This window comes from Panthera onca, chromosome F1 (assembly GCF_046562875.1).
Source record: "Panthera onca isolate mPanOnc1 chromosome F1, mPanOnc1 haplotype 2, whole genome shotgun sequence".
NCBI lineage: Eukaryota > Metazoa > Chordata > Mammalia > Carnivora > Felidae > Panthera > Panthera onca.
In genome coordinates, this window is record NC_138355.1 from 9,710,451 (window position 1) to 9,736,521 (window position 26,071).

The following is a 26,071-nucleotide window of genomic DNA, read 5'->3' on the forward strand; positions in this document are numbered from 1 at the left end:
AAGATTTTCTGGGGTACTTGGGTGGCTCAGTCAGTTAAGCTTCTAACTGTTGATTCTGACTCAGGTCATGATCTCATGATTCATGAGATGGAGCCCCTCGTCGGGCTCTGTGCTGACAGTGTGGAGCCTGCTTGGGATTCTCTCTCCCTCTCCTTCTCTCTGCCCCTTCCCTCCCCTGCTTACTTGCTCATTTGCTCTCAAAATAATAAATAAAATAAGTAGGCATTAGCAAAAGTTAAAAACATTTGAACTTTAAGTTTACTCTGCAACAACTAGCAGATGGTAGGGATTTTTTTTTTTTTTTTTTTTTCAGATAAACTGTGTTGCTGCTGTAGTTTAGAAGCAAAGATTAAGAAAGCAAAAGCTATTGAAAGAAGTTCTTTGAGAAATAACGGGTCCTGACATGAAATCCCCTTTCCTGGTCTCTTGGCCCCTGAGTAGTGATCTACTCTTCACTGTTACATGAACAGAGTGGTGTCCAGACATAACTGAGCCCTGCTTCCTAGCACGCCCTGGAGGATAAGTTTTCCAGGGGTAAAGATAACCCTTGATCGGTTGAAGAGTTATTAATCCTATTTTCATTTCTCTGCTGTACCCTACTTTTTTTTTTCTCTCTCTCATTTTGCCCTCAATTTTAACAGGACAGACCTAAACATGTTACCTTTCAGTTTGAAAAATATGCTCTGTCCTTGTGGTTGCTTTTCTTTGTCAAGATATTACTGAACTTCACTATTCTTACCAGATAGTAAAGTAGACCTGTAAAACTAAGTGGGAACTTTATGAATGTCATTTGAAAAAGGGATTTTTCTCTTTTATTCCTCAAATATGTAATTATTTTCTGATCTTGAGACTGAAACTATTAAAAGTTATTTCTAACGTGACTCTACTGACACCTGACTGTCAACTGGCAATCAGCACCTGGTTCTCAGTTTCCCATTCTGCCCTCCTGTATTGTCCCACTCTTGAAATATACCAGGCATTGATGCTATTCTTTCTAAGTTACCTCTGAGTTAACTAACTGAGCTCCATCATACCTACTTAGTTTACCATCTCCTACAGTTTATTGAAACTCTTTGTTAGTGGTTTTTTCACTCCAAACAACTTTCCGTTGTAAGTATGGTTTCCATAGTTCCCAAATCAAAAATCAGGAAATTCAATCTAACAAATGATCTTTTTATTATTTCTGAACTTGTTTTCTACGAATAATATTCTAAGGTAGCAAAACAAATAAACATCTAACGCTTAGTGAAATGCCTTTGTTAAAATATAGCTATTTTGCAATATTTTTAGTGTTTTGCTCTTATTCCTAAACTTTTTCTAAAATTGTTTTCAAGTCTTAGGGTCAGTTCAATTCGTAGGATTTTTCAGATGTCTAGAATTTAGTAATTTTCCACTATGGTAAAAGTAGTTTTATGTTAATGAACAATCTTGGTAAAACCAGAAACAGTACTGACTACCACCTTCAAAAGGCACTATGAATAATTACCTAGAGTTCTATACATGTGTTTGCACACACTTTTACAAAAAGCCGTGGAGTTTCTGCTTATCTTCTTGTACCCATGAATCTTGTTCCAAGCTCCAGGAGCTTCAAAGGGGAGTGTGAATCAGGACAAATGGGTAGGCTCTGACTTAGGGCATATTCCTGATTACAGATTTCTCTGCTTCTTAAACCAACTCTTTGGCAATATATACCAGTCAGTTTTGTCTGACAGCCACCTGAGACTTACAGAGTCCCAGACAAAAATGTGGTTTGGGGAGGAAAAGACATGAGTGCATAAAATCCTAGTGAGGTAGGATGAAGGAATTCCAGACTTCACCACGATGCAGCCTCGGGTCAGTTTCTGTTTTAAAAGAAGGAGAGAGAGAGAGAAAGAAAGAAAAACAAAACTCTTCTGATATTAATAGCAACTAGAATTTATATAGCAGGTGCTAAGTTTTTGTCCCTGTACCCACCAAAAACATCTGCTTTTCGCTAGGTTTTCCCTAATTTGAGAAAAGCAAATGGCCAGTAGCTAGGAATTCACTTACTTTTTCAAAAATATTCATTAAACATTTGCTAGCCAGACACTCTGCAGCAAGTCCTAGGTATGCAGTAGTAGATTCCTGCCCTTGTGAAGCTTGCTGTAAATCAGCCATCATTGCCCTGTTTTTGACCTCTGTATATGCCTCACAAATTATTTGTGTGTTTGGTTCTCGCATTAACAGTACTAGTGAAATTAATTTGTCTTCTGATTTTTCAGATGTGTCAACAGCACCATCTTTTAAATGTCTTTCCTAACCTCAAACACGAAAGTGGTTGCCACTTTCTTTACTGTGAATATTCACAGTATCTCCTGTGCCTTAAATGTCAGTGGTTGTGAGAATAGCTTTGTAGAGCTTCGCTCCTTGTAGGTCTTACGCCATTGTCTAATTTCACTGTATGCTTTCAGTGTCAAAGCAGCCGCGAGTTGTACTGAAGATGCTTTGTTGTGTTTTTACCATGTAAAAGATTTTTTCCAATCATAGCGTAACAGGATGTTGAATGACAGAGGTAATGTTTTTTTTCTGCCATAAAAGCATAATTTCCACAGCAGGAATTATGCACATTTGTATGTTGGGAAAAGAGGGTTTACCATATCCATGTTGCAAGTCCATGTGGCATGAGGAAATCTTTTCCCTTATTTCTGTTGTTGTTGTTACTGTCGTTTTCTAAAACAAAAATCCATATCGTCACTCAAATGAGAACTATTTGCAACGATAAAGTACCCAAGTTAAACATTTATGGATAGAGCTTGCTTAGTTGTTTATCATTAGTGAATTTTTCATCTGAATGTTTTATTCACCATACTATGGAAAACGTGGTCTTTCGATTGTTTTTAATTCCTCATTGTTTTTAATTCACCGAAGTATATTGTTTCTATCTTTAAGGAGTAGTAGACTTATTTTCGTGAGGTATGTGTATGTCAGTTATTGAAAGTTGTGCTGTGTGTGTCTCATGGTGTTTTTGAAATCATGATTTTTATCTCCTTTAAAAGGTAACATAATAATTCTTTTTTTAATAATTAAACTAATTTAGTAAATTCAAGATGGAGGCGCTTTCCTACTGATTATGCTTCCACCTCAGAAGATGAATTTGGATCAAACCGTAATTCCCCTAAACATACTCGTCTACGTACTTCTCCAGCCCTGAAAACCACTCGGTTGCAGAGCTCTGGGTCAGCAATGCCTACTAGTTCTTCGTTCAAGCACCGGATAAAAGAACAGGAAGACTACATCCGAGATTGGACTGCTCATCGAGAAGAGATAGCCAGGTTGGTTCTAAATGGATTATCTTTAAGAGCTGGAATTTCGTGTCAGTGTTTCAACTCGATAGCAAAAGCGTAGCTTTTATTCGATTTCTACAGATTGTCCAAGGAGTGAAATCCTCAGGTAGCTATGCACGCACTTCCATCCAGAGTGTTGCTCTCCATCCAGTTTCTCTGGGTTTGTGTTTTTAGTGCCAGTGCTACTAACATCTTGTAGAACTAATTTATTTTGCTTGCAACCCCCTTTCTTCTTTCTAGTAGAGATGCCGATGAGTTAATACCACTTTTGAAAGGTGGTATTGGCTCTACACCATTAAGAATTGTGCAGCTAAATTTTTGAGTACTTTTCCTTTTACCTTCCACTTCCAAAGAGGTAATAGTATAGTTGTTGGAGATACATGGCTCTTATTCTCTGGGGAGAATGTGAGGATGTGGATTTTTACTCACACTTTTATTAATTCATGAGGTACAGTTGAACCCTTTATTATTTTGAATATTAAATTTGTTTATTATACCCTTTAGGTTATATGATTAAAAAGTAAAATTCATGCTGCAGATGTGATTTTTAATGAGTACCTTATCACGTTTGAACACTGAGGAGAGGCTGTACTCAAACAGATGCTATTGTAGTTAAAATATGGGTTTTGTTCATTTTGTAAGATAGTACATTTTACTGTGGTATACCGTATGTCACCTAAACGTTTCCCCGTGACATGCTACAATTGTTTCTGCCTTCAATTTAAGACCATAAACTTCAAGTTTTACACTTGGCAACATTATTAAAGAATGTGATATGTAATAGTCCAGAGATGGTTTTTAAAAAAATAAACTCTTAACCATAATTTAATGGTGTTTTATCTTTTTTTTTTTTTTCCTTTGCTCTGTTGACTTCTGTGAATTATGTTTTTTCTGGCTCATTACTTCAATGTAATGTCTATGGTTTTTGGTCGCTAATGACTATTGTAATTGCTTTTAATTGCTTATCATTCTTTGAGAACATGCCCTTTTAATCTCACTGTGCTTCTTAAACATTTTTATTTTACCATATAAATCACTTTTTGGGAGACTAATTATTGAAGCATTGTAAGCCAGTTCCAGTTAGGGAACAGGCATATGTATGTGCTTTGGGATCCCTGAGTTATTAGGAGACCACAGGACGCCTGCAGTGAGGGAGTTTCTACCTCTTTTTATTCTTGTGGGCACGGCTGGCCTCACTCTCCTGACATCATTTCCCTTCCTGTGGAGGGGGGACCTGCTGCAGCTCAGGAGGCACCTGATGGTTCCCCTTAGGGGGCCACCTCTTTGAAATCTGGACCCCTCCTTCCGGGCCACACCCACTTCCCTGCCCCCAAACAGAAAAGATGCTGCGGAGGGGAAAGTGCAGGGGAACTGGAGGTGACACTTTCACTTGGTTCTGTCTTTATTATGTGCATTTTATTACTCCTGTCTCTTGTGTGTCTTGTTACCCGTAGCGGGACAGCTAATGGGCCAGGCCTTTTAACTTCTAATGACTTTATGCCTTTTCCCTCTGGTTTGTTAAGTAGCACTGTGTTAATAAAACTTGCCTTTGGGATTTTAATTTTTAAAGTGTATTTTTCAGCCATGTATCTGAAAGCAATGAAAGCAGATGGATTGCAAAACTCCAAATAAAATGTGTGCATCATTTTAGAATTTCCCCTCCTAGCAGATTTGATGGGGGTGGAGACTAAGAATAAGAACGAGGATTACAAATCTAAGCATTGAAAAAAAGCACAGATACAAGAGATGTAAAGAAATACATTATTATAAAATATTCCAGTGAGTGTAAACCTAGAAGCTTACGGAATTCGTAAGCTTCGATTTAACAACCTTATGAATAGGTCCGTACTTTACACTGAATCATAAATCTATTATTTCTACTTGAAGATATTTATAACTTTGATTTTCTTGATAATTTTGCTTTTTAGAATTCCTAATGCTGGTTTTAGTAGGTGCTGAGATTTTTAAGCCATGTGGATTTAAACCAGTCTAACGGTCTGTATTACTGAGTTGACTTTCAGATACAAATTGTTGTGTAAGAAATTGCTGGCATATACACGATACACTCTCAAACGAAAAGGTGGCTTTGGGGTGCTTGCCAAGTGAACAACGTATGTTGTGTATACACACATTAAGAGTTGTTCGTGTTGGTACAGTTGTTACCACATGACCTGTTGACGTTGCTATTGTCTGTTTTTTTTGACTCATTTTTTTCTAATTAACTCCTGCTTTCTACAAATATCAGAAGCTTCATTGTACAAAAGTCTGCATACAAAACTTGAGAGCAAAAAATAGATTTTTTGGATAAGCTCATGCTTATCTATTTTTTGTCTCATTAAGCTTGGTTATTCTGTTTTTCATCCTACTTCATTTGTTTCAGAAATGCAGAAATTGAATATATCATCTTAGAGAACACTTTATGTGAGATATAGCATGACATAATAAAAAGATCTAGTTACACCACTTAACCATTTGTGACCTTGACCAAAAAAATGGTCACATAACTTCTCCTAAGCCTTATTTTCCTCCTCTGTAAAACGAGATGGTGAATACCTCTCCTCCTGCAGGGTGGCTGTGAGAATGAAGTCAGTTAATGAGCATAAAGCTTCTTTACAATGGTGCTCACGGGGCGCCTGAGTGGCTCAGTTGGTTAAGCGTCCGACTCTTGGTTTTGGCTCAGGTCATGATCTCACGGTTCGTGAGTTCAAGCCCCATATCAGGGGCTTGCCTGGGATCCTCTCCCTCTCCCTCTCTCTCTCTCTCTCTCTCTCTCTCTCTGCCCTTCCTCTGCTCTCTCTGTCTCTCAAAATAAATAAACTTTAAAAAAATTAAAAAACAAATATAATGGTGCTCACTATCAAATAGTGGTTTTGACTGTATTATAATGTAATGGTGCTCATTACAATTGTTGTAAGCTTATGAGAGCAGGGACTCTATCTGCTTCTCCATCATTATAGCCCTTAGGTCATAACACGGTTCCTGGAACATAATAAGAGACCAGAAAGTGTTTATTGGTGTTCTTCCTACCTTTTTGTATTGATAAATAAAGGAAGTGACCACAGATTGTTCTTGGTAGGCCATAAGCTTTCATTTAGCACCTTTTTTTTTAATCTGTAGTTAAATTATTATGCAATTACTGCATTCCTTGGAAGTCTTACATTTTGCTCAAGTCAAAACATGTTACTTTGCTTCTGCTTTCGATTTTAAAGTTGAAGAAGCTTTCATTTGAACCTTCTGTCATTTCAAAACCCAAATTGAGTTCAGTAGGTCCGTAACTTAGAAGTTTTTCAAGTCTCATTGAATTGAAATCTTTTTGATTAAAACAGGAATATCAGTAGTAGATTATGTAAGTTTCTCTCTTTTAAAAATAGAGAAAAATCAGTTTTTTCTTTTGCTTATCACTGGTTAATATTTATTTAGTTCTACAATCTGTGTGGCTGATGACACAAATAAATGGCTCTCCGGGAATGAGCTCTAAACCTGGAATGTGGCCCTCTGCCTTAGCTATTTGTAAGTTGTGTTGTCATGAGCAAGCCTCTCACCTTCTCTGAGAATGTGTCCTCATTCACATTCAGTTAGAGAAGGCCTACCTCACAAGAACACTGTGCCTCTCAAATGACCTCATGTGTACTGTGAGGTGCTGTGCATAACAGACTCCTGTGTCGGGGTTTTACTAACCTCTTTGGCCACCTGGGGGAAGCTTATGGATCTCTTCTCAGAACAGTGTCTCTTCTTTTTTTTTTTTTTTTTTTTTTTTTAATGTTTTTATTTATTTTTGAGAGACAGAGACAGAGCGAGTAGGGGAGGGGCAGAGAGAGAGGGAGACACAGAATCCGAAGCAGGCTCCAGGCTCTGATCTGTCAGCATATAGCCCGATATGGGGCTCGAACTCATGAGCGGCAAGATCATGGCCTGAGCTGAAGTCAGACACTTCAGCTTCAGACTGAGCCATGCAGCTGCCCCTCAGAACAGTGCTTCTAAATGCATAAACATAGGGACTCTGGGTGGCTCAGTCAGAGAAGCATCCAACTCTTGATTTTGGCTCAGGTCATGATCTCACAGTTTGTGAGTTCAAGCCCCGCATCAGGCTCTGAGCTGACAGTTGGGATCCTGCTTGGGACTCTTCCTCTCTCTCCCTGCCCTTCCTCTGCTTGTGCTCTCTCTGTCTCTCAAAATAAAATAAACTTTTTAAAACTTTAAAACTAAATAAATACATAAACATGAAATTACTTCGTTGTGTTTCAGTATGATTGCATTTCTTTGTGATGTTATCAAAGTATTTTTAAAGTGACAGAGTAATACCTGGAACTTTGTTGCTGTGGGTTTAATGACCGCAGTAATCTTGAGGCAGTGATGATGAAAGGCTCTGGGACACCTATAGCAACCATACTATCTATGATTTCCGTGGGTGGAAAAAACCCCAGTATCACTAATTCTGCTACTGTTTGTTACCCGAATTCTCACTGAAAGAAATGCTAAGCTTCAGGTGGAGGTTAGTGAGAATGAAGTTGTAATTGCTCCTTCTTATCCAGGTTCATGGACTCCTTGGGTTCTTCTGTTTACCACCCCCAAGTCTAAGAGCTGTCATCTGTTAGTGCTGGTCGTTAACATTAACTGTATTTTGAAAGATGTGTCACTACTTCAAGGTGTTTAACATATTTTTCAAAGTGACGTGAAATTTAATTTTATTAATTTTTGGAATTAAAGCTTGAAAGCTTTTTTTGAGTATCAAAATAGTTGATAGGATTTCCAAAAAGTCTTAAGTTTTTGGTACAGATCTTTAATTAGATGTCGAGCTTATGTAATGGATTCTATCACAAATGATTGTGTCTAGACCTGTTGTTTAAAAGAGATTAAACTTCTTTTCTGAAACTATCACCAGGATCAGCCAGGATCTTGCCCTCATTGCTCGGGAAATCAACGACGTAGCAGGCGAGATAGACTCAGTGACATCGTCGGGCACCGCCCCCAGCACCACAGTAAGCACTGCGGCCACCACCCCGGGCTCTGCCATAGACACTAGAGAAGAGGTAGGAGATCTTCATGGACAGATGCAGAAGGTTCTTCCTTTTCTTTGTTTCTTTTGCTTTTAGCCTTTTGCTGAGTTTATTTGAGTTATACCCACCCTCCCTGTTTGCATGAAGCTCTGCATTTTCCAACTTTGGTTTAAAATTTTTCTTTTTATGTTTTTGTAACAAAACTAGCAAAGGCTAACATTTGGTCTATTATTCCATGAAGCTGTAAAATTATTTAAAACCGGTACTTTGTCTGCCAATTACTGGTATACAGTTTCACTGGAAAATATGACTGTAAATGACATCTGAAAAGCAAACTAAAATTTGATAAATGATTGTATAACACTTCCATAAAATTTGGCTATGAAAATACTTCAATTAAAAAGGCATTTTTATATGTAGCTGGCTAGTAGATACCTCTAATAGCAAATAAAGGAAAAATTGTACAGTTTCCACTAACTTTAAATAATTCTGTTGAAAATTACACATATATGCTTAAGGATACCTTGAAAACTGAAAGATATACACACATAGATACACAAAGATACATACACATACACATACACACCCACACACAAATACATGCATATTCAGTTTTGAAACCTTCCTGTAAGTTCTGGAATGCAAGGTAGCACGTAGAGACTATTGCCCTCCCCAAACCGGAACCTCCTGCTCTCTGGCTCTCTAACGTTGCTCCAGAGGGTGCCTTTAATGGATAATGAAAAATAAATGGTACTCTGACATGTTGGCTTTCGATCTGGTGCAGAAATACAAGCAAAAGATTGGCATTTGAGAGAATGAATTAAAAGTTTTATTGGGACAAAGCCACATTCTTTTGTTTAATTATCTGGCTGTTTTGTGATATAATGTCAGAAATGAGTAGTTAGACACTGTATGGCTGTAAAGCTGGAAGTATTTATTATCTAGCCTTTTACAGGAAAAAATGCCAGCCTCTAATGTGCTTCGTTAATTTTATAAAATAATGTCATCAATAGTAGCTCCAAATGGCTAGCCTTTTTGACAGATTCGATTTTGACAAACTCTATTAATAATCTCTTCCTTTGCTTTTTGTCACATTCCTTTTATAATCCAGTTCTTTAATGGTCATTTTTGTTGTTGTAGTTGTTGTTTTTCACCTTCATGTGTTGTCTAAGTTGGTAAATGAGCTTTTGTGAATCTGTGTAGAGTTTTGTTACCACATTGATCAATTGTAAATGTATATAAAATCATCCTCATTGGTGAAAAACAAAAGGATCTTCTTGGTGGCAAGACATACACAATTCTTCTGGTACATTTAAAACGATGAAGACATTATTTCCTCAGCTATCTAACTAAATGTTACCTAACATGATTATACCCTCACGCAGACCCAGTAAAATTACTCAGTCATTTCATTGAATAGACTTTCATTTTTCCTTTTTGTTTTATCTTAGAATATTGTACTAAAATTTATTCCTTCTTCAGTAAACCTGAGTTACTTTGTATTATTGGATGTGTATAATTTGCACTGTAGATGGCAGTATGTCATTTTCACTAGAATATGTAACTGCTGTAGCATTGTTAAAAGTTTACCTAAGACCAAAATACTTACTTTGTGGATTTAAAAATTGTTTCCTTTGTAAACTTAATTGGAATTTGCAATTTATGTATTTGTGAAGAAATTTGGCACCTGGATTTGGGGAAGAAAAACAAAAAACAACATAGGAAACTAAAAGAAAAAGAAACATTATTTTACATTGGTAAGGCATTGTGAGTAAAATGAACTTGTCCATCTACATGGCTCAGCTTTTTCTATTTACTATCTGTTTTACAGTTGGGGGAAATCTTATCCATGGAAGGATTGAACTTAACAAAGTTCTGTATTTTGGATTTTAAAAATCTGTGTAGATGAACATCTATTTTATTAAACAGGCACCTTTGAAGAACTTATAAAAAGAAAGAGTAATTGGTTTATTGAAGATATCATGCTTCTGTTACTACTTGAGAATGTAATAACTTCTGTCTAATAAAAAAAATTATAATGCCAATATCAGTACTTACCCAAATTATTCTCATAAGGATATGCTTTTGTCCTATTAGTTGGTTGATCGTGTTTTTGATGAAAGCCTCAACTTCCGAAAGATCCCTCCATTAGTTCATTCTAAAACACCAGAAGGAAACAACGGTCGGTCTAATGATCCAAGACCTCAACCAACAGAGCCTCCTGATCACTTAACAATTACAAGGCGGAGAACCTGGAGCAGAGATGAAGTAAGTAAACCACAAACTTTAACAAATGTCAGAGGAAACATGTCCTGTTGTGGGAAAAGGAGGAACTGTTCAATAAATGGGGCTGGGGAAAAAAGTGCTTGCCCTTATGAGTAGAGTGAAGTTTCATCTTGGCATTAAATCATGTACAAAATAATCAACTACAAATGAGTTAAGTTTCTAAAGGGCAAAAGCAAAACTTTAAAACTTTTAGTTAAAAGTATAGGTAAATGTCTTTCAAAAAAAGACACAAAAAAGCTTTAAAATAAAAGACTGATAAATTAGAGTATATTGAAAGACTTTGTGAAACATGCAGTCAATGAAGGAGTAGTATACAGAATACATAAAGAAGGCCCTACCAATCAAGTAAGGCAAAAACAATCTCCACAGAAAAATCTCCAAAAGACATGAACAGCATTTGACTGAAGAGAAATTAACTGAAGTCTACAAAATAGAGATGTTAAACCTCATGAGTATTCAGAGAAATACATTTCAGGGCGAAAATGTGATTCTTATTCAATTGGCAATAAATTAAAAATCTTAAAATAGTAAGTATTGGAGAGCTTGGATACATAGACTCCTTTTTGTGTTGCCACTAGAGGTTAAATTGGCACACTTTGGAAAAACAGTTTGACATTATTTCCTAAAGTTGAATGTAAACATGTCACATGATCATATCACACAGTTTTACCTCTAGTACAGGCTCAAGAGAAACCCTTTCCTATTGCCAAAAGAAGTCATGCAAAAGAATATTTATAGTACCGCTATGGGCCTAACAAAAACTTGGGAACTGTCTAACTTTTTATCAGCAGAAAGAGAATGTATAAACTGGTATGTTCACAAATTGAATACTTACAGAGTAATAAAAATAAATGAAGTACAGCACTATGCCACTACATGGATGAATTTTAACAGTATAACAGTAAATGAAAAAAGTAATTCTCAGAAGATGTATAATGTGATTCTTTCTCATACATTTTTTAAAAATGAAAAGATATACTTAGGACAGAAATGGAAGTAACACATGATATAAAAAGGAAAGCAAGGGAATGATGAATGGAATTTAAGATACTGTTCAACTTGGGTGGAGGGCAGTAGGGAAATGGGGAGGGGGAAACCACAGAAGTAGAAGTAGATTATATCAGTCAGCTATTTCTGTATAACAAACTACAAAAATCTCACTGGCATAGAGCAGTAAGCATAAATTTATCACATACCTGTGGGTTAACTGGGACAGCTCAGCTGGACAATTGAAAGTTACAGGTTGAGGGGTGCCTGGGTGGCCCAGTCGGCTAAGCGTCAACTCAGCTCAGGTCATGATCTTGCAATTCGTGAGTTCGAGCCCCATGTCGGGATCTGTGCTGACAGCTCAGAGCCTGGAGCCTGCTTCAGATTCTGTGTCTCCCTCTCTCTCTGCTCCTCCCCATTCTCTCTCTCTCTCTCTCTCTCTCTCTCTCTCTCTCTCTCTCTCTCAAATAAACTTTGAAATATCTTTAAAAAAAAAAAGTTATAGGGGCGCCTGGGTGGCGCAGTCGGTTAAGCGTCCGACTTCAGCCAGGTCACGATCTTGCGGTCCGTGAGTCCGTGAGTTCGAGCCCCGCGTCAGGCTCTGGGCTGATGGCTCGGAGCCTGGAGCCTGTTTCCGATTCTGTGTCTCCCTCTCTCTCTGCCCCTCCCCCGCTCATGCTGTGTCTCTCTCTGTCCCAAAAATAAATAAAAAACGTTGAAAAAAAAATTTATTAAAAAAAAAAAAAAAAAAGTTATAGGTTGAGTCCAGGTCTGCCCCATGTGTCTTTTATTGATTGGACGAGTGGGCTGGCTAAGGCATGTTCTTGTCGTGGTTGTATCAGAAACACAAGGGAGCAAGCCCCACCATGCAGGCACACTTCACGTTCATGTCGTGTCTGCTACTGTCCCATTGGTGAAACCAAATCACACAGCTTGAGGTCAGAGGCAAGTATCCTCTTCCTATGGCATCGGGAGCAAATGGCTTATTGTTGCATTCTAGCCTTTGTTTTGGTGTTAGATTCATAAGTGCTTCTTACGTTATTCATGAGAAAGAAAGAAAAAGTGGTCCGTGTTGGACTAGTGAGCTATGTCATGAATTAAGAACTGTGATTAAAGGTGCCTGGGTGTCTCAGCTGGTTAAGCAACCAACTTCAGTTCAGGTCATGATACGGTTCATGAGTTGGAGCCCCGCATCGGGCTCTGTGCTGACAGCTTGGAGCCTGAAGCCTACCTCAGGTTCTGTGTTTCCCTCTCCCTCTGCCCCTCCTCCCCTCTCAAAAATAAACATAAAATTTTTTTTAAAAAGAATTGTGATTAATTCTATATACTTGTGAACCAATGCAGATAAAAATTATTAAGTAAATGTGGCAGTGACAAATCAAGTAAAGAGAGGTTTATTGGAAAGGTTTATGATAATGGAAATTAGATGAAATGAGCTTGGGAAAAATTCAAGGATATAGTTTGGTTTATTCACCAGAAACTGGCTATTTCAAATGGCACCATGGAACGAGCTAATTGAAGGACGACATGCAGGGGTGGTACAGGTAAAAAGCCTTAGGGCATGGGTAGGAGAAGATTGTAGAAAGCAGCAGAGGGCAAAAAGGGTTTGGTCATAGGCTGGCATCCTGTGCATCCCTGGATTTAAGGAACAGGAGCTAAAAGTACGTAAGAATGTGTATGTTTGCATAATACTAAGTAGAAAAAAATGTCCCAACGGGAAAGCACACAGCTAGCTCCATGGCTGCCACTGCACTATATACTAGATGCTTTTGTTTGGTTGGTTTATTTTTATTTACTTATCTAAGATTTTTTTGTGAGAGAGAGGGTGGCGAAAGTGAGCAGGGGGCAGAGAGAGAGAATCCCATGAGGCGCAGGGTGAGGGAGAGAGAGAAAGAAGCAGGGCTCACCCGAAGTGGGGCTCATGTTTTTACCCGAAGCGGGGCTCACCCGAAGCGGGGCTCAAGCTCACCCAATGTGGGACTCGAACTCAGAAACCCTGAGATCATGACCTGAGCCAAAGTCAGGTGCTTAACTACTGAGCCACCCAGGTGCCCTATTCTAGATGCTTTTAACACACACTCCCTGCCCTGGCCTAAGTGACACATGTCTTCCACTCTTGTTTTGGCTTGTTTTCTCAAGGCTCTCAAAATCATGTTTATGTAGCCTTTTTACTGCCTGTATGTTGCTGATCACATCCTAAGTAACTTTTTATCCCCCACTGACTTGTCAGCCCTTATCCCCCAACCCTTGTCATTCTCGGGTTCTCATTTTCCATGGTGCCTTCCTTACTTCTGCCTCCTTTCACTGAACTCCCTTTCATTAGAATTTGCCTGGCACCAATTCACAAAAGTTAGCACTTATTTATGTTCTTTTTGATAAAATATTTAACAGTATTTCCTAGGTACTTTTAACTCCCACACTGCTCTTTAAAGCTTCTTAACCTCCAAGGCCATATCTTATTTTTTGGATTGTCTTGCAGAGTCTAAATACAGTTTTGACATACAAGGAGGTGATTTGGGAACCCACATCGAGCCCCAAGTTCAGTCCTTTTTCTCGCTTCTGGAGACCAAATCCAGCCTGCCACCTGTTTTTATAAATAAAGCGGTATCTCAGCACAGCCATGCCTGCTCGTTTGTGTGTTATCTACAGCTGCTTTCATAACACTGAGTTTGGTAATAGTTGTAACAGAGACCAGATGACCTGAAACCTTCACTCTGGCCTTTTACAGAAGTTTGCCAAGCCCTAGTTTTGCCCATAAGTTTCAAGTAGGGTGGTACCAACCTCCATAATAAAAACTTACTCTTTTGAGTAAATTTTTTTTTTAACATTTATTTTTGAGAGAGAGACAGACAGACAGAACCTGAAGCAGGCTCCAGGCTCTAAGCTGTCAGCACAGAGCCCAATGCAGGGCTCAAACTCCTGGACTGAGAGATCATGACCTGAGCTGAAGTCAGATGCTTAACCAACTGAGCCATGCGCCCCTCTTTTGAGTAAATTTTTAAAAATTATCTCTCCCACTAGACTCTGCTCCAAAGAGCAGGATTGTAACCTTCTTCATCTCTACGTTCATATTATTTGGTGAAAGAATAGATAATAAACTTAGCATTCTAAATTATTTGTATTTTCCCTTTTATTATCATTTGATTTGGAGGCATGAGAAAGAGGATCATGATAGTCATTGAAGATAAGATAATATGGATTGGTTTTTAAAAGTGGTGTGGACCAAAATAACATGGAACCTTGACAAGTTTTTTTTAAAAAAGGAACTCCTTTGTTGATATTTATTTCTCTTTCTCAATTTAGTTATATAGTTGAGTTATATAGTTTAATTCTAATTATATTCTTCATTGACCTTTTATTAAAATTAGCATACATACTAAATTCCCCTAAACATAGTGGGCTGTGACTGGTGTTCTCAATGGTTTTACAATACAGTGGTAATATTTTAATATAATTTCTTTGGATGTTTCAGGTCATGGGAGATAATCTGCTGCTGTCATCCGTCTTTCAGTTTTCTAGGAAGATAAGACAGTCTATAGATAAAACAGCTGGAAAGATCAGGTACTGTTCTGTCACTGGAACCTCCCAGCTTCCATTATTAACAGACACGTGTGCCACTTTGTGCGAGCCTGCTACCCCCACAGCTAGTAGGAGCTAGTGAAGCCGGTGGCACTGAGTCTTCCTGCTGCCAGTGTCCCATTCCTTGTCTTTTGTAGGTGTAAGTAACAGCCATAAGCTAGATCACATGCAGGGGGCAAAAAGGGAAAGAAATGTCCTAAATAATCAGCCCTTTGTAATTGAGAGTTAACAGCTCTAATTACTTAGGTTAACTTTATTAATAACCAGGAACAGTTTGCTCCTCCACAAAATAATAGGTAAGTATTTAACAGACCTTTGGGGGTGGCTTTTATAAGACCTGAAAGTTGAGTCTAATTTCATCTTCCTCATCAGTAAAGAGGACAGTATTGCATAATTTTAAAAGACTCAGAATGCCTGGTTACTTGTCTGCCTTGTGTACTCAATTATGAGGGCATCAAAACAGTGCAGGACAAATAATATGCAGTCAAAAATCATTCAGTCTGATGAAATTTGGAGATTTTGTTCCCATATAAGATTATTTTTATCAATATTTATTTCATTTATTTATCCCTTTGGTTCATTATCCTTCCAGTATGTCCTAGTTCTAGAATATAATTTTAGTGGAATTAAATTCAGAATAACAATGTTACCACCTTCAACTACAGTGAGTACTTGAGCCAAACTTGAGGCATGACTCCTGGTATTAGGCAGGCACGATTGTTAGTTCGTGTGTAATAACTAATTGGTTAGGCTTAAAATTTTTTTCCCTACAAATTTCAGTTGGTTGGACTTAATTTGTCCAGCTGCATGTTGTACTGGCAACTCCTAGGATGATGGGCTGTTGTGGTGAAGGAGAGCACTGTGACTTTTCAGAGAAGGTGGTGGGATCAGCACACTTGGAAGTGATGTAGCTACTGGGGGACACATACACATACCTTACCTAAGATGATACCAAGGGTGCGGATTGCTTAGTCACTGAGTATGATTAAAAGAAAAACAGTGGGCTCACTAAGCCAAATCAGAAATTACAGAATGTGTTATTTATAAATAACATGCAACTAATTTGATTTCTTTACAATCAAATACGAACCTTAAAATGGACACATTTTCCTAATTTAGAAAGGATCCAATTAAATTATATTGTCTTTATACTTTTTATTCTGTATAACTAATGATTTTAATAATAAAAAGGAAAAAGGGGTGATTGGGCTTGGTTGGAATAGAAGTTGTGAATAGTAAAATCAGATGATTAAAGCAAAATAATGAAGACAAATCACATGGAGATAGCAGGAAAAGCTAACTTCGTTTAAGTGGATATGCTCAGTAAGTGAGCTAATGTGTAAATCCCATGAGAGCAGTGGTCTTTGTCCAATTATAAAGTACCTAGAATATACTATGTAACTATTTGTTCATGAGTGAATATTAAATTACTATTACTTTGTAGGAAGTTCAGTTTACTTAAAATTTATAGGAAGATCTGAAAATTGATACGGGTAAATTATCTTGGAAAAAAAAAACATGGATGGCAGCATAATGGTAGTCATTAAAATAACTATTTAAATTAGTTAAATGTACAAGGTACTCCTTAAGAAAAGCCAAACATGCAGTCACTGTGAAGGTAATATGCCTCGTGTTGCAACTGTATTTGGAGACGCTGTTAATATACTTCTCTGAGAACTCTTTTGTAAAGGTAAAGGTATTAAGTGAAAAGACCAAGGTATAGAAGAGTAAATATATTATGAGGCCTAAACCTTTAAGAAGTAAACCTGGAGGGAAGAATTATATGTATATGAACATTCACATACACACATAATAGGTGTTACATATAATATGTATGCTTTTTTTCTGAAATACTTGTATTTTTAACCATGTTCTGTATTACTTTTGTTAAAAAAAAAATCTAAAAAGTAAAAAATAGGACAAGACAATGTAGATTACATTATCCTTTTTAACCTAAGGAGAAATTTAATATTTTTTACAAGGCAATACAATGAAGAGATAAACTGGTACATTTTTAAGGGATATCAAGATAAGGGCTCAAGGTATAAAAGAAGGTTCAAGGTATAAAAACTATGTAAAAATACTTCAGAAATTCATTGGTGCTGTGGGTTAATTTCTGATTCCTGTAAATAAAATTTTAAGATATAATGAAACCATGTCTGAATATGGTTTGTGAATTGTAATATTGCACACAATCTTATATTGCTTGTATGTTGAAATAATACATTTCATCAGTGTTTGATAAGTACCTAATGATGGTAAAAACACATTGAACACTGTGTTATTGAATTTCAAGGCTAACTATCTAGTTTAAGAGAAATCATTTAGATAATTCTTTTCTAAAACTCTTCCAAAAGTACCTTTTTAAAATATTGTGTTTAAGGTGTTCTTTTAAAAACACAACCATTTTAACATGTTTTAAGCTACTGTAAAGGCAGTTTGCTTTCTCTTCCAGTAAATTTAGAAGGATGACCCATATAACTAAATTTTGCATGGTGTTAGATGGTCAAAACCTGGGTGAAGTAAGAGGACCGGGGGTGATGAGAGATGACCCTGGAGAGGTAAGGGAGGGTCCATGTAGGTTGAATTTGTTCAGGAGTTTGGACTTTACCATAAAAAACCATAGAAAGCTAATACCTTAATAGGGTCCTCTCAATAGCCAACGTTACCATAAAAGTACATGTAGGTCTCATCATGTAGTCATACGACCTACCAGCAGGAAAACTCTGAAGTCTTCTCACCTGTAAATGGAGATCCCTTTTTATTTCATCCCACCTATTGAAATACAAGTCGTCCTCCACAGTAACTGGGTCCCCATTCACTCATGTATTCATTCAGTAGATTTTCATCATGTCCCTGACTGATACCATTCTCTCTTCCTGTTGACTGTTGCTTCCTACCAAGTATCTTTCTCAGTCTGCACTGAACTCCTCACTAGTTTCCTCCAAAGAAAACTACTTTTTGTGGCTTTAACATTTAATTAAAATTGAGACCAAAAAACACATTCATTCATTGGTTGATTGATCTTACTGTCCCAGAAACTTGACAGAATTTAAAAAGGTTAAATACGTAAAAATGCCTCAATCAAGTTTGATATTGTTGCCTTCAGTGTGAGCATTGAATTGTACCATGTGTTGTAAAGCACTATGGTGGGCTCTGCGGAAGATCATAAGGAGGATAAAACCTCATCCCTACCCTTACGGGGTTTACAATCTGATCAGCAAGGTGAAGCACATACACACTTAACTATTGTACAGGGTAGCATGTGGTAGATTGGTGCCCACTTATAGATAAAGACAAAGAAAGGATCACTTTCATTCAGGACAATGAAGGAAGGCTTTATGGAAGGTAGTATTCAAAGATAGGTATAATTTTTAATAAGCAGATCTAAGGGAGAGAGCCTGAACCTTTTGTGTGGAGTACCAGGCAGTTTGGAGAATGACTGGTCTTTAACTTTTATGCCAAGAGTTATAAGCTCAAATGCCTACCTGGGCCTAACAATATACACCTATTTAAATTGCTCCATTGCTTTCTATGGGCACGGCTGAAAATATTTATGCAAAAACCATTTTACAGAGTTCTCACAGTATTCCATGTGAAAAGGACCCCCTCAAGCTGCGTAGCATGGCCCTGTGTTGGTAGACTACCAGTTTGTAACCCTAATTTGCATGGATTAAGGGCACTAGAGAATAGATAGTGAAAGTCGTAGAGTATGAACCAGAGACTTTATTCTAAAGCCAACTGCCTTATCAAAGAAAGGTTTTTTAGGTTAATAGTTAAATTATTGAATGGAATTATCCTTGGAATTTAATGTGTTCCCATGGTGACATTTAGTCTACCATTTTGAATCTGTAATGTAATACGAAGATCACTCAAAAGCTATGAATTTTTTCCTGATAGATCTGTAATGACCTTTAAACAAAAACAGTTCTAACCAGTATGACCTAGTCTAATGTAATGTCTTGATCTAGTTTTCTGCTTCCTTAGATTTAAATACTGTATTAGAGTTCACTTCCTAAAGCCAAAATGGTAAGTTTGGCTTCTTAAGTCCATACCACAATATTTACAGATTATCTTTAAAGTAAGTTTTTCATCCCTTCAGTACTTAAAGCTGTGGAGGAGCTCCAGGTTTTCTTGGGTCAGGGACCTCAGGTGACCATTCTAAGCCATTTTCAAAAAAGCAGAGGTGAAATATGTACCATTTAACAGTTTGAGAAGCCCAAGCATTATACCCAGTAACCATCTTCTGGCAAAATTCACTAAATTTTTAGCACGCTGTGGCTAAGCACGGACTTGCTCTATTATACGAGTCCATTGCAGTTCTCCATTGGTCCATGAAACAGTCACTATTTCTTCCCGCCAGTCCTAATGCTGCAAGGACTCTTTTACAAATATCCCATAATTTCCATAAGTGCCCTAATTATCTTAGTATTATGAAAACAGCTCTTAGACAGCTGGCAAGGACATTTATTAGCCTTTCAGGTTTAGAAAATTTATCAGTTTCTAGAACCATTATTGCCCTTTTAAGAATGGTGATGCATAATTATAGATGTTCCAGACTTGATTTGATGTTGATGAATTTCATGTTTGCCAAAAGTAAGTTGTACTTGCCATATTGATCTTTGAAGAAATACAAATAATATAATTTAGTTTACTACTTAAATACTGATCAGCTTCCAGTAGTAATAATTTATTTACTTGTACACTGGTGATGTTTATATAAAGTCAGTTAAACTAGATTTCCAGGCTCAACAAAGAAATCTTAGAAGGAAACCAGAAAGGTGCCTATTATTTATATCCCTCTAAAGCTGCTGAGTCCTCTCTCAAAGATTCCAAAGTATTTGGGAGAGAAGGACACCACTTTTGAAAGACAAAACTTTGTGGTACTTTTTTTTAATAAGTTAAGATATTTAATAAGTTAAGATATTGAGTTAAGATATTTAGTTCCTAATGTAAGGATAATTATCTGTGTGGCAGTTATTTTTATCAGAAGGATAGTGTCTTACTCTAATTGGTTAATCATATACAAATCTAACCTGAATTAAGATTTTTAAAGAAAAGCACAGTAAGTACTCCAATTTTCAGCCTTTAAAATAATGTTCACAGTTTAATCAGTTGGAAATTCTTCATACCTAATTCAGTCTGTGTTCATCTTAATTTCATCTTAGGTTTATACTGCACACATTCTTTCTGAACCAAGTTGTGCTAATTTAATAAGTGGTCATTTTATGGTTAATTACAAATGTTAGATAAAAACAATTTGGAGGGGGTGTCATCAACATTTGTTGTATATTTGGTTTTCAGTAACGAATGTGATAAATGTGAAAGGATGTATGTGTGTATTCACAACCACACACTTGCTTTTTTTGATACAGATTTCTCACATAAATGAGCTAATTGGTAATATTGGCTCAGTAGTTTATTTGCGGTTTTTGTTTAGTGGTTTCTTTATCCTCGTGTAGCTTTGACTGTTAAACATATGACAGATTTTTAAAACATGAAAAGTAAAATGTTTATGTTTTTTTGATTTCTAGAATATTATTTAAAGATAAGGATCGGAATTGGGATGAAATAGAAAGCAAGTTAAGAGCTGAGAGTGAAGTCCCGATTGTGAAAACCTCAAGCATGGTATGGGAATTCTGCTTGAATATTAAAACATTTTAATAGGTTTAAGGGAATGATATGCTTACTTTTGAAGTGCTTGTTGATTTACGGTTTTAAATAGATGCAAATACCCAGATTTGGGAAGTTTTACACCTTCAGCTGTCTGTCATAGGGGCTTAAAATGTTGATTGCTTCAAAGCTGTAGACAGTACGAAGGAGGAACTTTGTGTTTCTCGCTAATACATTCTTTTTGTTGTAACAATTATATATTATAAATAGGCGATTTGAAATAGGGGCCAAACTTAAATAGAAGTTGACATGAATCATTTCCTCTTACTCAGTAGATTGCTTATCTCCTCCTTAAGAATTTGTACAGATTTTCATTGTCAGAGAGTCTTAGTCATGCATTTTTCAAAGAAAATCCTTAACACAGTTTTACAAAGTTGTGAGGTTGATCAATGCAAGTTTTTCAAAGTCTTTGCTTATTACAGTAGTATTATCTTGAACTTTTCATCTTTTACCATTATCTCATTCAAAAAATAATTCTAGTTAAACATTAAAGATTATAAAATTTGCATCTTGTTTATGGGATATCATAATCATTTCCTGTCTTGTTGCTGCAGATGTCGTGCCATGTAGATGTTAAATATTCCAAATAAGAGGAGTGTGAGATTTGTTGCTATTCAAATAAAAATGCTTTCCTTACAGTAAGCTAATTTTTGTCATTGCTCTCCCTACAGGAGATTTCTTCTATCTTACAAGAGCTGAAAAGAGTTGAAAAGCAGCTACAAGGTACATTTACTACTGAATTAAGTAGGAAGAGCTAATGATTTCAAACAAGTACCTTCTAAGATGCCACTTTAGAATGTGGTATCTCTTAAAATATTCTTACTATATTATAATGTGATTTGGTTAAATGTAGTAATGTATGGATATATAGTTCTACGTATCCAAATTATTCATAAAAAGGAAGTTTTAAAATCCAGTATAAATAAAAAGGTAAAGTTAAATCTTGGGTATGTGGGCTAGCTGTTGTAGATGAAGTCATAGTATTCTATATATTATCTATTTTACTTGTATATAAATACTAATACATAAAAAATATGTAAAATAGTGTATTAAAATGTGTGTGAGCAACTCAGAATCCTTATTGACAGTTGATACTATTTATCTGATTTGACATTTCTTAAGTTACATTTATGATGTCACCCCAAACGAGTTTGTATTCTAAAATGAGTGATAGTTGTTTGGATGAACCACAAGAAAAGAGTGCATCTTGGCCAAAGGGGCTGGAAAAGGAGAGAGAGAAGAAAGAGAAAGGGACTCTGTTTGCCTCCTGAACGTTGACAGGGCCATTGTTTGGGTATGTGGCACATCTTAGGCACTAATGCCTGTGTGTGTCTTGAGCTAGGATCTGCAGCGATAGAACAAATAGCTTCCAGAGTTAACTGCTAATTCTACTCAGTCTTTGATGCTTGAATTACCATAGGCATTATTTGTTGGCCGTAGCTCAGTGATTGTTAACATCCAGTCAGCTTCCACACCCCGAAGGGTTATGTGTTCTGCTCCCATGGGGAAAAGTGTCTTGCTAATAACACAGCGACTGTTAGCTGGTAGAATGGAAGTATACTTTGAAAAGGACCTCTGAGTGATTGTTAACATCAGAGGTACTTCCTTCTGCCAACTCCCCCCTCTGCCCAACACCAAGTTGGAAATCACTCCCTAAGAGTTTTCTTCATCAACTCAAGGATCTTTTGGAATGAAAGCCCCTCCCATGCAGTAGCCAGGTCTGTGTGGCTCGCGGGTGCCGCCATGGGATATTAGTATAGAGGTTCTGAGGGTGTCCCTGAGGCCCAGTGGCACATACACAATGCACACGGCTGATGCCCCACATCCTTACCCAAGAAAAGGGACAACATGCTTGTGGTAGCATTCAAAGTGTGAGGATGTTCTCTCGGGCCTCCCCAACCTTCCAGTTACTCTGAACCCCATCTTAGCAATGAATCCCCAGTTATCCAAGTAGTAATACATCTAGGAGTGCTTATTAAAACCACAACCAGTATTATCCCTATCCTCTTGCAATGATGAGCAAATTTCAAAAAGATCTTTCTTAAATTCCACATCTTCAGATCTCAGTCTTCCAACAGACTCCAGAAGGCCCATGTGTGAGCCTGTTCAGGGCACCAGAGAAAGCAATCAGGTCGGTATAATCTCCAATGTAGATCAGCCCCAGAATTACCACAAATGGGTTTAAAATACAGTGTCAAGAGGATCAGGCAAATTTTAAGATCATACAACCATCAGTAGTTGAAGTATTATCCAAGTCATGAGCAGTGTTCACGTCCAAATTTAACTGCATCTGCAATTCTCTTTTTTTTCCCTGTGTTCCTTTTTTTTTTCCCCTTCAGCAATCAATGCTATGATTGACCCAGATGGAACTCTGGAGGCTTTGAACAACATGGGATTCCCCAGTGCTATCTTGCCGTCTCCACCAAAGCAGAAGTCAAGTCCTGTGAATGACCACGGCAGCCCGGGTCAGACACCGACACTTTGCCAACCAGAAGCTAGGGTACTCCACCCTGCCGCTATCCCTGTGTCGGCCGAATTTGAGAATGCTGAGTCTGAGGCTGATTTCAGTATACATTTCAATAGGTTCAACCCTGATGGGGAAGAGGAAGACGTTACAGTACATGAATGACTTTCTCTCGGTTGTTGAAAATAATTACCTGTGGATTGACTAGGAATATTGGCAGCAGCGTAGTGTTGACTTACACAAAACAAGACAGCTTGGTCAGCTACAATCTTGTTATCTCTGTCTTCTTAATTTTATTTATTTATTTTTTACCTGTGACGTGGCATCCTATTAATCCTTGCAGACCATTAGCGAACCACTTGATGCACACGTAGGCAAAAGCAGATTGTGGCAGTGTTGCCTTTTGTGGTTTTATGATTTTCAAATTGAATTCTGTAATTGCATCCTTTCCCTTCATAGATCTTTGTTTTTTTTCTTTAAGCCATGCTGTGACCTACAAGCAAATTAAATACCCAACATTTCTGACCCCCATGTCTTCTGTGCCAAGCTGCTCCCTGAAATGGACTTCTTCTTCATCTGTACAGATTTGTTAAACACTTATATTTGCTTCTTAATAATAGGATTTATATTAGTATTCATTACCATTGGATACAATGACCTGTTACTCTCCACAGTCAAACTGACCTTTCAAAATAGTCCTTCTTGTGTTCTGAAATTTTCCAGCATCTATGTGATTTATATAACCTTGTTGCTACGTAAATTGTCTTGGGGTTTACGGAGATGAACTATTATGTTTGCACTAAGATTTGCCGGGAGTGCTAGGTGGACATAGCTATATATCAATAAGGACTAACTGTGTTTTTTGTACATAGGAGATTGATAATACTGTATTTGTTTTAACCCCTCAGTGTTTTACTCCACTTTCAAAAAGCTTAATCTGGCACTTTTTTTTTCGATTTTTTTTTTTAACGGAAGTAAGATTTTGTCTCATTTTAGGGCAAATGATAACTAGAAAGATTAAACTGGACTGCTTAGGTGGAGTATATTTTTTAATCTGAGAACACGTATATTGGTCCTGTGTTACCAAGTTTATATGTGACAGTCGAAAAAAAATTCCCTTGAAATGATCATGAAGTTAAAATTTTCTTCATTAGGAGACTTGGAGAGCCAGTAGTCATAAGATTAGCTGATAGTTTCACTCCCAAGCAATGAATTGCTTCTGTGTGTTTCCCTGTAGGACCCAGTAGTAAATCCTGTCCGTCTTATACATTTGTAAGGACCCTGCAGGACAGCAACGATGAAGGCTCGGGCCTGTGCTACTGAACAGGAAGCCTGTGACAGATACCTTCTGTAAACTTGTCTTTTCTCTTTCCAGTAAGTTTACATTTGGTTAAGTTTTAAAAGAAAGTAATTACCTTTGTGTTTCCAGAACACTATAATTTGGGTGAATCTTATGAATTCATTTAAATATTACTAGCAGACTTGGATTTTCCCCTTGACCCCATCAGTCTATAAAGGTTAAAACTGCAGCTTTTGCACCTTGTACAAAATGGTCTTTAATATTTCAGCAATAATCCTGTACTACATTTGTTTCAAGAAACAAACTAAGTCCATGCACTTCAAAAACCTTACAAGATTTAAAAACTCCTGTACTGTTAGGCCAGTTAATAAAGATGCAAAAAAAAGAAAAAAAAAAAAAGCCTTTTGTAGAGATGTAAAAACAGAAGTCTGTTGTATAATGAATCTCATATTTTTCTTTAAATTAAAAAACACGGTAAATGAACTATTCTCCTTGTAAAGCTAACTTCTCCATTCTGTCTGATAAAGGAAGACTGAAGAGAAGGTTTTAAAGAACATGAATGGAATGATACAAATGCTTTGAAGGAATAAGTGAAACATTAAAACAGGGTCAATATCCATTTGAAGAAAAAGTCGAACACAATAATCACACCATTGTTCCCTCTTTTATTTAATGTTTGGGTACTGATTATACCCCCGTGGAAGTGGAAGGTAAGGAGTTGTCAAGGAAAATATTAGCATCTACTCTACTTACGTTATCCTTTTAAGTGTTTACACGGTTTTGTTCACTTATAAACATTTGGCCTTTTACTATGTTATTTTTATTTTGTATGAATACATTATCCTCCTTATTTATTTTTGTTACATTTATTACTTATGTTATTTTGTTATGCATTTACAACTCCATTTTTAAATAAAGTGTTTCTGGAACTTTACACAATGATTGTACATTTTATTCTACCATCTGAATTGCTAATACTTCATCAGTTTATCAAGTAACTATTTTCCAAGGCTTAGCAAAACAAAAAATCCTTCAGTTCTAGTTAACATGTGATAATTGTGAGGCTTCATAGTATTTTGACTAAGGAAGAAAAATTTTTCTTGGCTGATCTCTGTAAATCTGATTCTCTTAGCTTAATACTCCTAATGTAATGTGCACACACAAGGCCTTTATTTTTAACTGGCCTAGAATCAGTCATCAGAAGGTTCTATGACAGTGATCTATTTGGGGAACAAAGAAGAAATTTCAGATATCTTGGACATCCTAAATTTGAGAACTATCCATTTGGATTCATTTTCTTTCCTCGTACCGTCCACACCCAAGAATCTTAACTGTCTCCCTCTTACCGTTCAACATTGTTTCTCAGCTTGACCTTTGGAGGCTTTGCACGATCTGGTCCTTTTTCGTGTCTGTGTGCACCTGATACAGACTCTCCCACTAGCTCCTGACAGTCAAGCTCCTTCACTGCTCTGTGCATGTAGCT

At 37.0% G+C, this 26,071-nt stretch overlaps 1 protein-coding gene across 10 annotated transcripts in view; it reads left to right on the forward strand.

Moving 5' to 3' along the window:
- Positions 1 to 24,999, forward strand: part of CEP170 (centrosomal protein 170) — a 125,744-nt gene extending 100,745 nt beyond the window's left edge. For 3 of the 10 annotated variants that reach the window (XM_081791847.1, XM_081791854.1, XM_081791848.1), the window contains 7 exons: positions 3,056 to 3,290; positions 8,185 to 8,362; positions 10,397 to 10,567; positions 15,045 to 15,133; positions 20,686 to 20,779; positions 21,496 to 21,547; positions 23,164 to 24,999. In XM_081791847.1, coding sequence (XP_081647973.1) covers positions 3,056 to 3,290; positions 8,185 to 8,362; positions 10,397 to 10,567; positions 15,045 to 15,133; positions 20,686 to 20,779; positions 21,496 to 21,547; positions 23,164 to 23,453 — 1,109 coding nt within the window. In that variant the 3' untranslated portion in view covers positions 23,454 to 24,999. The remainder of the gene's footprint in view (positions 1 to 3,055; positions 3,291 to 8,184; positions 8,363 to 10,396; positions 10,568 to 15,044; positions 15,134 to 20,685; positions 20,780 to 21,495; positions 21,548 to 23,163) is intronic. The other 7 variants (XM_081791852.1, XM_081791856.1, XM_081791849.1 and 4 more) reach the window with 5 other exon arrangements.
- The last annotated feature ends 1,072 nt before the right edge of the window (positions 25,000 to 26,071 follow it).